This window comes from Tachyglossus aculeatus, chromosome 6, assembly GCF_015852505.1.
Source record: "Tachyglossus aculeatus isolate mTacAcu1 chromosome 6, mTacAcu1.pri, whole genome shotgun sequence".
In the NCBI taxonomy this organism is placed as follows: Eukaryota; Metazoa; Chordata; class Mammalia; order Monotremata; family Tachyglossidae; genus Tachyglossus; species Tachyglossus aculeatus.
The window spans coordinates 39,450,464-39,462,033 of NC_052071.1; the positions used below are offsets into that span (position 1 = coordinate 39,450,464).

Here is an 11,570-nt window from a genome sequence, read left to right on the forward strand (position 1 = left end):
GTGTCTGTTCTATTGTGTCATGCTCTCCCAAACACTTAGTACAGTGCCCTGCCCACAGTAAGCACTCAAATACAACTGACTGATTCAGAACACCTCCATAGCCCCATTCCTTAAACTCCTTGATTCCTCCCTCTTCACCAATCATCATTCATTCAATTGTATTTATTCAATCAATCAATCAATCAATCATATTTATTGAGCGCTTACTGTGTGCAGAGCACTGTACTAAGCGCTTGGGAAGTCCAAGTTGGCAACACAGAGAGACGGTCCCTACCCAACAACGGGCTCACAGTCTAGAAGGGCTCACAATCCCATATTCAGTCTGTCATAGAACCTGTGGGCTTTTCCTTCATAACACTTGCAGAATCCACCCCTTTCTCTCCATCTGCCCAATAAGTACTATGAATTGATGACACTCTGCCTGATTAGTGGTATTTATTGAGGACTTACTATGTGCAGAGCACTGACCAGGATTGCTTCTAGGGCCAGGAGGAAATCATTCATTCATTCATTCATTCAATCATATTTATTAAGCGCTTACTGTGTGCACAGCACTGTACTAAGCGCTTGGGAAGTACAAGTTGGCAACATCTAGAGACGGTCCCTACCCAACAGCGGGCTCACAGTCGAGAAGGGGGAGACAGACAACAAAACCAAACACACTAACAAAAGAAAATAGAATAGATAGGTACAAGTAAAATAAATAAATAGAGTAATAAATCTGTACAAACATATATACAGGTGCTGTGGGGAAGGGAAGGAGGTAAGATGAGGGGGATCACTCAATCAATCGTATTTATTGAGCGCGTACTGTGTGCAGAGCACTGGACTAAGCGCTTGGGAGGTACAAGTTGGCAACATCTAGAGACGGTCCCTACCCAACAGCGGGCTCACAGTCTAGAAGGGGGAGACAGACAACAAAACCAAACATACTAACAAAATACAATAAATAGGATAGGTGCAAGTACAATAAATAAATAGAGTAATAATAAATAAACAGAGTAATAATAAATAGAGTAATGATAATAAGTTTCCCCCTTTTAGACTGTGAGCCCACTGTTGGGTAGGGACTGTCTCTATATGTTGCCAATTTGTACTTACCAAGCGCTTAGTACAGTGCTCTGCACATAGTAAGCGCTCAATAAATACGATTGATTGATTGATTGATTGAAGTAGAGCAATAATAGAGTAATATAAATAGAGTAATAATAGAGTAGTAATAGAGTAATAATAAATAGAGTAATAATAGAGTAATAATAGAGTAATAATAGGGTAATATTATAGAGTATAGAGTATACAGAGTATATATAGAGTATATAGAGTGTATAAAGTATATTATAGAGTAATAGACATCTATCCTATCTGTTTACTTGTTTTGATGCCTGTCTCCCCCCTTCTAGACCATAAGCCCTTCCCCGCCCTACCTCCTTCCCTTCCCCACAGCACCTGTATATTTGTATATATGTTTGTACGTATTTATTACTCTATTGATTTATTTTACTTGTAGATATCTATTCTATTTATTTTATCTTGTGGACTGTGAGCCCACTGTTGGGTAGGGACTGTCTCTACATGTTGCCAATTTGTAGTTCCCAAGCGCTTCGTACAGCGCTCTGCACACAGTAAGCGCTCAATAAATACGATTGATTGATTGATAGACGCTCAGTAAATACGAACGAATGACTCAGCAAAAAAAGGCGGCGACGCCCCCTGCTGGCTCAGCGGGGCGTGGGGGGGGGGGAGTGCGCAGGCGCCGGCGCCTCGCCTCTCTATGGTCGGTGGGTGGGCGGGAGCGGTCCTCCGGTCTCTATGGTCGCCCGGGTGGGGAGGGGCGCCGTATATAAGGAGTGCGCAGGCGCGAGGGGCCTCTCTTTTCCTTCGGCGAGGTGAGTGAGATGGCGGCGGGGTCGTCGGGGCCTTGCGGGTCCCTCTCCCGGACCACCCGTTCGCCATTGACCGCGTCTTTGTGTCCGTTCTTGCGTTTCAGCTCCCGCTGCCGCCGCCGCCATGGGCCGCCGCCCCGCCCGCTGGTGAGTGAGGCCGCCGGGCCCCCGCTCCCGCCGCACGCGCCCTCATCTCGCGAGAGCCTCTCCACCCGGGCCCTCATCTCGCGAGATCTTCTCCACCCGGGCCCTCATCTCGCGAGATCTTCTCCACCCGGGCCCGCATCTCGCGAGATCTCCTCGGCGGACGGGGCAGCCACGGACACGCTGGCCTCCTTCATTCAGTCATTCCGTCAACCAGTCGTATTTAGTGGGCGCCTACTGTGTGCAGAGCACTGTACTAAGCGCTTGGGAAGTACAAATTGGCAACATAGACAGTCCCTACCCAACAGTGGGCTCACAGTCTAAAAGGGCAAATTTTATCTCAGCACTCTTAAGTCATCTATTTTAAACCCTCCTAGGTATTTACAATCTTTTTTCAACTCTCGTACCAGAGGGAGGATTAGAACCCAGGCCTCCAACCTTTCAAGGCCGTTACTTTCCCTCTGAGCCACCCCAGGCCTCCCTCATTCGATCATTCCGTCAACCAGTCGTATTTATTGAGCGCCTACTGTGTGCTGAGCACTGCACTATACTATAGAGAAGCAGCGTGACGCAGTGGCAAGAGCTTGGGCTTCGGAGTCAGGTCCTGGGTTCAAATCCCGCCTCCACCTATTGTCAGCTGTGTGACTTTGGGCAAGTCACTTCACTTCTCTGGGCCTCAGTTACCCAATCTGTAAAGTCAATCAATCAATCGTATTTATTGAGCGCTTACTGTGTGCTGAGCACTGTACTAAGCGCTTGGGAAGCCCAAGTTGGCAACATAGAGAGACAGTCCCTACCCAACAGTGGGCTCACAGTCTAAAAAATGGGGATGAAGACTGTGAGCCCCCCCATGGGACAACCTGATCACCTTGTAACCGCTCCAGCGCTTAGTACAGTGCTGTGCACATAGTAAGCGCTTAATAAGTGCCATCGTATTAAACCCTTACTATGAGCAAAGCACTGTTCTTATACTACTAATGGTGGCGTGTATTAAGCACTTACTATGAGCACCGTTCTAAGCGCTGGGGAGGTTACAAGGTGATCAGGTTGTTCCATGGGGGGCTCACAGTCTTCATCCCCATTTTACAGATGAGGTCACTGAGGCCCAGTGAAGTGACTTGCCCAAAGTCACACAGCTGACAATTGGCGGAGCTGGAATTTGAACCCAGGACCTCTGGCTCCAAAGCCCATGCCGCTTCTACTAGTTATAATTACTAATAATGATAATGATGGCATTTATTGAGCTCTTACTATGAGCAAAGCACCGTTCTAAGCGCTGGGGAGGTTACAAGGTGATCAGGTTGTCCCTCAGGGGGCTCACAGTCTTTATCCCCATTTTACAGATGAGGTCACTGAGGCACAGAGAAGTGAAGTGACCTGTCCAAAGTCACACAGCTGACAATTGGCGGAGCCGGGATTTGAATAATAATAATGGCATTTATTAAGCGCTTATTATGAGCAAAGCACTGTTCTAAGCGCCGAGGAGGTTACAAGGTGATCATGTTGTCCCATGGGGGGCTCACAGTCTTTATCCCCATTTTACAGATGAGGTCACTGAGGCACAGAGAAGCGAAGTGACTTGCCCAAAATCACACAGCTGACAATTGGCAGAGCTGGGATTTGAACCCATGACCTCTGACTCCAAAGCCCACGCTCTTTTCACTGAGCCATGCTGCTTCTACTAATTATAATTAGTAATTACTACTAATAATAATGGCATTTATTAAGCTCTTACTGTGAGCAAAGCACTGTTCTAAGCGCTGGGGAGGTTACAAGGTGATCCTCCCTTCAAGGCCCTACTGAGAGCTCACCTCCTCCAGGAGGCCTTCCCAGACTAAGCCTCTTCCCCTCGTCCCCCTCTCCATCCCCCCATCTTACCTCCTTCCCTTCCCCACAGCACCTGTATATATGTTAGTACATATTTATTACTCTATTTAACTTGTACATATCTATTTATTTTATTTTGTTAGTATATTTGGTTTTGTTCTCCGTCTCCCTCTTCTAGACTGTAAGCCCACTGTTGGGTAGGGACCGGCTCTCTATGTTGCCAACTTGTCCTTCCCAAGCGCTTAGTACAGTGCTCTGCACACAGCGCTCAATAAATACGATTGATGATGATGATGATCAGGTTGTCACACAGCAGGCTCACAGTCTTCATCCTCATTTGACAGATGGCAGAACTGTTACAGAGAAGTGAAGTGACTTGCCTAGAGTCACACAGCTGACAAGTGGCAGCCCATGGCCTGTGCTCTTTCCACTGAGCCATGCTGCTTTTGCCATACTACTGCTACTACTACTAATAATAATAGTGATGGCATTTGTTAAGCGCTTACTATGTGCCAAGCACCGTTCTAAGCACTGGGGGGTACAATAAAAATAATGATGGTATTTGCTAAGTGCTTACTATGTGCCAAGCACTGTTCTAAGCACTGGGAGGGAGGTGCAAGGTGATCAGATTGCCCCACATGGGGCTCCCAGTCTTCATCCCCATTTTAGAGATGAGGGAACCGAGGCCCAGAGAAGTTGTGACTTGCCCAAAGTCATTCATTCATTCAATCGTATTTATTGAGCGCTTACCGTATGCAGAGCACTATACTAAGCACTTGGGAAGTACAAGTTGGCAATATATAGAGATGGTCCCTACCCAACAATGGGCTCACAGTCTAGAAGTCACCTAGCTGACGAATGGCGGAGCCAGGATTAGAACCCATGACCTCAGACTCCCAAGCCCGGGCTCTTTCCACTGAGCCACTAAGCGCTTGGAAAGTACAGTTTGGCAGCAGAGGGACAATTCCTACCCAACAGCAGGCTCACAAGCTAGAAGTGGGGAGACAAGAGACAAAACAGACAGGCATCAATACTGTCAGAATAGATTCCTCCACCGCAGCCTCCATTCCCAGGCGTGGAGAGATGCCCCACCACCTGACCAGGGTGTCCAAGACCTGAACCTGATCACCCTGTAACCTCCCCAGCGCTTAGAACAGTGCTTTGCACATAGTAAGCACTTGATAAATGCCATTATTATTATTATTAATGAGCCCAGCACCCACCCTCACCCCGTCTTTCGGTGCCTGAGAGCTTTATTGTCATTCGAGCCGAGAAGGGACCCCAAGGGTTGTGGGGGGTCTAATCCCAGTTCAGCCACTCATCAGCTGTGTGATTTGGGGGCAATTAACTTCTGTGCCTTAGTTACCTCACTGGTAAAGTGGGGATTAAGACTAAAGACTTAACACCCCCGTGGGTCAACCCGATAACTTCTTATCTACCCCGGCGCTTAAAACAGTGCCTGGCACATACTAAGCTTTTAACAAATGCCATTATTATTTTAATAGAAGTTTTTTGGCTTATGAGACTTAGTGTGTGAGGATTAGGGATGAGCTTGTTGTGGGCAGGGATGTGTTGTATTGTCCCAAGTGCTTAGTACAATGCTTTGCATACATTAAGTACCCAATAAATGTGACTGAATGAATTAATGCTGTTGCATGATAGCGGTGAGGGTCCACAGCAGATTTTCACCTCCCAGTTTTTGGTTCTTCCTTTCTTCAGCTACAGGTACTGTAAGAATAAGCCGTACCCGAAGTCCCGTTTCTGCAGGGGTGTCCCTGGTAAGTGGGAAAGGGGAGGTCTGGTTTCCTAAACTGGATCCCCGGGTCCCAGTGAGTTGAGCGCCTTGCCTTGGGGTAGGGGGGAATGGGGGACAACCTCTTGGCCAAGTGGTTTTTCCTTGGGTGAGCAATTTTAGAAACTACCATCACCTGAACTTTGATTTGAAGCTATGAGGATAGGGAAGGGGTCTGCTCCGTGTGCCTGCTTCTGATTCTCATCCTTTCCTTTTCCCAGATGCAAAGATCAGGATCTTTGACCTTGGACGGAAGAAGGCGAAAGTGGATGAGTTCCCACTATGTGGCCATATGGTCTCCGATGAGTATGAGCAGCTGTCTTCCGAAGGTGAGGGGCTACTGTCCAAGGGCCGGCCTGTCTGGGCTAGAGGAACCAGAGTTTGACGTGACTGCCGAGCATACGTGAAGCTGTCTAACTCTGCCTGCTGGCTTTACTACAGAGGAGGACGGCGCTTTCATTCCCTGTTGCTCAGGCCTATTGAGGATATTAAGCCAACTGACCTCTGCACTTCTTCCCTTGCAGCCTTGGAAGCCGCTCGCATCTGTGCCAACAAGTACATGGTGAAGAGCTGCGGCAAAGACGGGTTCCACATCCGAGTGCGCCTGCACCCCTTCCACGTCATCCGCATCAACAAGATGTTATCCTGTGCCGGTGCTGATAGGTGAGGGGGGCAGGGCGAGGAGCCAGACCCCCGCCCCGGGCAGCAGTGGTGGGCCCGAAGCAGGGGAAGGCCGAGCTAACCCAGATCTTGGGCCCGGATTAACTTCCCGAAGAAAGGCGCGGTAACTGGCTTTTCTTAGAACGGCCCCAAGTCCTAGCTCCGGCTCCTCGGTGGATTCTTATTCGCAGTCAATTAAGCCGACCGGCCCTTGCCTCCATCGGGGGTCGGTGTGCAATGGCTGCGGACAGCAGCCCTCCTTGGTTGTGTATGCTCCCCGTTCCCTGTATGGGGTGCTCTAAGGGACCTTGGAGACATCCCGAGAGCCTAGGCCGATCCCAGGCCTGCCCCGGGAAACACCTCACGCCTGCGCCTTCTCCCCGCAGGCTTCAGACCGGCATGCGCGGTGCCTTCGGAAAGCCGCAGGGCACCGTGGCCCGAGTTCACATCGGTCAGGTGATCATGTCGATCCGGACCAAGGTCCAGAACAAGGAGCACGTGATCGAGGCTCTGCGCAGAGCCAAGTTCAAGTTCCCCGGCCGCCAGAAGGTAACGTGGGCCCTCCTGGAAGATGCTGGACACCCCAGGGGGGCGGGAGGGGGACGGAGTGGGATCTGAGCTGTTCTGGGGGAGGCGAGATGCCACTGGGATGGGGGCTGGCTGAGTCAGATAGGAAGCGAAGCGAAGGAAAGTGCCTTGCCAACTCCTTATTTTTTTTCCCCATCGAGGTAGGTTAATTGAGTGCTTACTATGTGTAACTGAGCACCTGTTAATGCAGTATAGCTGCGGGAAATAATAAACGCTAGGGAGGTGGTCACTTGTGGAGGCCTAGCCCATGTCCAGTGACTCCTGGGTGGAGTCATTGGCTGGGGATGGGCTGTCCCCATGAGGGGCAGTTAGGCAAGAAGTCCCCCGCAGACAACTAAGCCGACTGGCCCCTGCCCCTGTCGAGGGCCAGTGTGCAGTGGCTGCGCACAGCAAACTCCTCGGTTGTGTACGTGCCCCGTCCCCTATACGGGGCGCCTTAAGGGACCTTGGAGACAGCGGGAGGGTGCCGTGGGAGACGAGGGGCTGACCCCCAGGGAAGACCGCCTAGGCTCACCTCCGCCCTTGACCCCTCAGATCCACATCTCCAAGAAGTGGGGCTTCACCAAATTCAATGCGGACGAATTTGAGGACATGGTGTCGCAGAAGCGCCTCATCCCCGACGGCTGCGGCGTCAAGTACATCCCGAGCCGTGGGCCCCTGGACAAGTGGCGGGCCCTCCATTCCGCCTAACCTGGGATGGGGATGTATATCTTTCCTCCGTGGCGAGGCTTTTGGGGGGTGCACCACTCTCAGCCCCAAATAAAGTTTTGCCTCTGCCCTGCCAGGGTCTGTGTGCTGCTCTATCTGGCTGGGGGTGGGCTGAGGCCCCTGGGCGGGGAAAGGGAGGGCTGCCTTCCACTGATGAATGGACTCAATCTTGTTGCTAACCTGTGGGGTGTGTTCATTGCTTGCAGAGTGTCCAGGTAGATACAGGATAGTCAGATCCAGCACTAGTCCCTTGTGAGGGTCACAGTGAACAGGAAGGGAGGCCAGATATTTTGCCCCTGTTTTGCAGAAGAAACTAAGGCACAGAGGGGTGCCCGTGGTCACACAGCAGAGCCAGAATTAGAATCCAAGTCTCCTGACTGCCAGTCCTGTGCTCTATCCCCTAGGTACTGCTGCTTCTCAAGCATTTTGCATGGCAGAGGAGCTCACTGGGAGAGGAAAAGAGGATTGACTGGTCCCAGAGGAAGCAGATTTTCCCCATAGGACTGACTTGCTCTGTGAAGTATACAAGCACCAATGTCTTGAAAGGGTCAAGGGTCTTGCCGTGGTCACTCTGGTCCTCCTGGGTTCCCCCGGCTCAAAGGGGCTCTTAGCGGACTGAGGTGCTTTTTTACTTCGGAGGGCGAAGGTGTGGTCTGGGGGCGAGGGGACTCAAAACTCCTGGTGCTTGTGGCCTGCGGCTCTCAGCAGTACCTCCACAGGGTAGTGGTCGCTGACTTCAAGAGCCTGAAATGGAGAGGAGAGGGGCCTGAGGATCCCTCTTCTTCAGCCTGTCACTCCGTGCAGGGGACTTCAAGGTGAGATGCAGAGAAATCTGATCCAGCCCACCCCAAACCTTAGCATATGACCCCTCTTCAGTGGCACCTGTGGTTCCTGAAACTGCCCGCTCACCTGCCTTAAAAGCCCCAGGCTCTGGATGGGTGCGTGCCATTCAGTCCCAAACCTTGCTGGTGGTTGGGTTAGGTGCAGAGAGAAGAGCCACCAGGCTGATGAGCGATCTGACTGTACAGCCACTCTTACCTCTTCCTCTGACAGGCCCAGTTGCTTCTTGAAGTTGTACGGTTTGGCTGAGCCAGGGACTATGGCCCGCAGGAGGGCCTCCCCATGCACCACTATCCTGGGGAGCAGGAAGAGGAATGGGCAAAGAAAGGAAAAAAAGCTTTTCTCAGGCAACCCTTCAGTGGGTCCAGGGCCCAAGAGTGAGCAGCTGTCTGAGCTGGGGTAGGGCTGAGGGCTCAGATACTCCCTCCTTTCTGCCAGAATCTAGTCTGGCAGAAGTGACAGTAGCAATTAGCCCAGTTTAGGCAAGCTCCTCGTGTTCAAGGACCCCACCCCTTCAGCTGTGGGGCTCACCCACCCACCTGTCATAGGCACAGTGGGTCTTGGAGCTGACAGTGGTGTCTTGGTCATCCCCGATGAGCCAGTGAAAGCCACGGTGGCTGTGCAGCTTGATGCCCGGCCAGGCCCTGAGGGGCATGTAAGCACAGGCTGCATTCAGATCCCCCAGTAGCATGATGTCCTAGGGGAGGGCAGAGGGATGGTGGCCATGCGGAAGAGGTACCTAAGTGGGGGGAGCAGCATCCTGCTCCTAAAGTGGGGAGGGGGCCTGATCCATTGCCCCAGCTCCACTGCAATTACCTCCACCCTCCAGTGCCGTTTGACCTCCTGGAACACGTGGTACAGCTGGTCTATCTCCCTGGGGGCATTCCTGGGGCAGGTGTGGTGGGAAACCAGCACAAAATCCTGGATGGCTGGAGGGGGGCAGAATGCGTACTCCCTCAGGCTCTGGGAGGATGGGACAAAGAGGAGGAATCACGCCCACCCAGGAGTGTAACCTCAGAGGGGAGACTTGCCCACCTCCCTGGGCCGGGCTCTGGAAGATGGTCCAGTACCCCATGCTTCTTGGGGGTGGGCACCTGTTGTTGGTGAGTGGAAGCGGACGATGAAAGGCTGGCGGGTAAAAGCAGCTGGCTGCTCCGGGCTGGGCTCCGGGTACTGGTACCAGTCCACGACTGTCACCACGTCTGCCCTGGTGAGGGGTGCCCGCAGTCAGCTCCCCACCTGACCCCCAGATCCATCCTCCCCAGGGAATCCCAGGGGATGCCCTTCAGTTGCCATCCCACTTGTTAATGCAGTGGGAAGCGGAAGAATTCAGGGTCCTAGTGCCTGGCACATGTAAGTGCTTAATAAATACCATAAAAAAAAAGGCAAGGCCCGCCTCCAGCCCCCCAGCCCTTCTTCTTCCCACCTAAGTACTCCCCTAGTGTTGTTGGGCTTTTAATAATGATAATATTTGTTAAGCACATACTATGGGCCAAGCACTGTTCTAAGCACTGGGTTTAGGATTGGATAGCTCGCTCCTGCTCTCCTCACCCCCAAACCTTTAAAGGAAGGACTCTGGCCATGGAGCCAGGAGCCGGGGGAAAGACAAAAAGGTAAGGAAGGGGAGTGTCAGGCTAGATGGGGGGTCGGGAGCCTTACCTGTAGATGAAGACGTTCTGCTCCTTGTAGCTGCCGTGACCCAATCTGCCACTCTCCAGGTGGGCATAGTGGTGAGCTGGGTCATGCCTAGCCAGGAGAACACGGCTGCAACCCCCAATCCTGCTCCCCGGTGCCGCTCCGGCCCCTCAACCCCAGCTCCCTTCCCTCAGACCTTCCTCATCCGACCACCAGAATCCCCTTTCCTCTCCTTTCTTCCAGGAGTCACTGACCCCAGGCTCGCCTTAGGATCCTTTCCTCACAACCCATCACCCTCTGCCAGCTCCGAGGGATTCCCTGCTGTCAGGTCAGTCCTGGGAGAAGCGGGGGAGACCTGACTCGCCCCCTCCCAAAGCAGGAGCTGGTCTGGAGTGGGAAGGGCATCCAGGCCCTGCCCCTACTCCCGGTACCTGTTTAGTTGCCTGACCAGGGCAGGAATAGCCTCCCCCTTGGCATCCCGCACTTCTTGGACCACGCAGATGTCACAACGGGCCACAACCTGTGCGCAGATTGGACTCTGGTTGGCCTCCTGGGTCCCCAAGCCATAGACCTAGACGTCCCCACTGTACCGCCTACTCCCTTGCTGGCCGGACAAGCCAAGCTCGGTGCCCTCGGAGCCACCCTGGGGGAGAGGGAGAGGGAGGTCTCACCTTGACCAGCACCCCCATGACCCGTGGCCGGCCTGCCTTGGCTTCCCCGAAGCTCTGGACGTTGAAGGCGCAGATGCGCAGGGGGCCGGCGAGCGGGGCTAGGTGTCCACACAGCAGGAGCAGCAGAGCACCCCTGAGAGGTGCCCGTTGGGACCGTGGGGCCATCGTGCCACTCGGGGCCCAGACCTGCAGGGAAGAGCTGGGTGGCAAGAGGGGCATCAGAGCGGCACCTCTGGGGGAGGGGCCGGGAGAGCCATTTTCCAGACCTCCCCAGCCTGGCTGTGACTCACCGTGGACCCGGTGCTACCGCAGCACCGCGGAAGTTTATAGGTCTGTTAGGGTCAGGAGAGCAGGGGGCCGGAGGATTCCCCTCCGGCACCCGGTGGCAGAACAGGAGGCAGAGTGGAGTGGGCCTGGGATGGGCAGCTGTCTCATCCCTGGGCTGGGCTACTGCACAGTCAGCAACAGTAGCGACTGGAAGCCCAGTCATTGTGGTGGTAATCCAGTGTGTGTGGGTATGTGGGGGTGGGGGGGGTATCAGTGAGGCCCAGACTCCCACCCCCAGCTCTGCCTAGCTTTTTCTGCAGGGGTTGACCAGCACTCGAAAGACAAATGGGGGGCGGGGGGTGGGGGGGATCCTTGGTGGGGGCCAAGGGGAGAAGAGCAGTTCCCTAACCTGGCTGTGCTTCTGGGAAGCATTCAGGGACAAGGGAGAGGGACTCCAGCTTCAGGCCCGCTCAGAGGAAAGTGAAACAATGTGGAGTGGGGGCGGTTGAGAAAGGGGGAGATGAGGTAAACACACCAGAAACAGACATGGAAGTC

The 11,570-nt window shown here is 53.2% G+C and overlaps 2 protein-coding genes and 2 non-coding genes across 4 annotated transcripts; 3 read left to right on the top strand and 1 right to left on the bottom strand.

The window, feature by feature from the left end:
- The first annotated feature begins 1,977 nt into the window (after positions 1-1,977).
- Positions 1,978-7,678, top strand: RPL10 (ribosomal protein L10). The gene is made up of 6 exons (XM_038747955.1): positions 1,978-2,030; positions 5,574-5,632; positions 5,868-5,975; positions 6,171-6,309; positions 6,693-6,855; positions 7,429-7,678. The coding sequence occupies exons 1-6, from the start codon at positions 2,008-2,010 to the stop codon at positions 7,582-7,584; spliced, it is 648 nt and encodes a 215-aa protein (XP_038603883.1). The 5' UTR covers positions 1,978-2,007; the 3' UTR covers positions 7,585-7,678.
- On the top strand, positions 6,492-6,626 carry LOC119930313. Its single transcript, XR_005451793.1, has one exon. It is a non-coding gene; the product is annotated as a small nucleolar RNA SNORA70 (small nucleolar RNA).
- On the top strand, positions 7,219-7,352 carry LOC119930314. Its single transcript, XR_005451794.1, has one exon. It is a non-coding gene; the product is annotated as a small nucleolar RNA SNORA70 (small nucleolar RNA).
- Positions 7,679-8,271: 593 nt separating the features above from the next.
- On the bottom strand, positions 8,272-11,238 carry LOC119929557 (deoxyribonuclease-1-like). The gene is made up of 9 exons (XM_038747729.1): positions 11,039-11,238; positions 10,749-10,947; positions 10,509-10,627; positions 10,102-10,188; positions 9,537-9,649; positions 9,259-9,371; positions 8,982-9,139; positions 8,641-8,737; positions 8,272-8,346 (listed from the first exon to the last, which is right to left on the bottom strand). Exons 1-9 carry the CDS (start codon positions 11,236-11,238, stop codon positions 8,272-8,274), a joined length of 1,161 nt encoding a protein of 386 aa, XP_038603657.1.
- Between the last annotated feature and the right edge of the window lie 332 nt (positions 11,239-11,570).

Excerpts from the sequence above, each read along its gene's own strand:
- LOC119929557 (XM_038747729.1), bottom strand. The coding sequence starts at position 11,238 with ATGACTGGGCTTCCAGTCGCTACTGTTGCTGACTGTGCAGTAGCCCAG. Across the intron at positions 8,738-8,981 it reads ACCCACTGTGCCTATGACAG|GATAGTGGTGCATGGGGAGG; the intron begins GTGGGTGGGTGA and ends CCTGCTCCCCAG. Across the intron at positions 8,347-8,640 it reads TGGGCCTGTCAGAGGAAGAG|GCTCTTGAAGTCAGCGACCA; the intron begins GTAAGAGTGGCT and ends TCTCCATTTCAG.
- RPL10 (XM_038747955.1), top strand. The coding sequence starts at position 2,008 with ATGGGCCGCCGCCCCGCCCGCTG. Across the intron at positions 5,976-6,170 it reads TGAGCAGCTGTCTTCCGAAG|CCTTGGAAGCCGCTCGCATC; the intron begins GTGAGGGGCTAC and ends CTTCCCTTGCAG. Across the intron at positions 6,310-6,692 it reads TCCTGTGCCGGTGCTGATAG|GCTTCAGACCGGCATGCGCG; the intron begins GTGAGGGGGGCA and ends TTCTCCCCGCAG.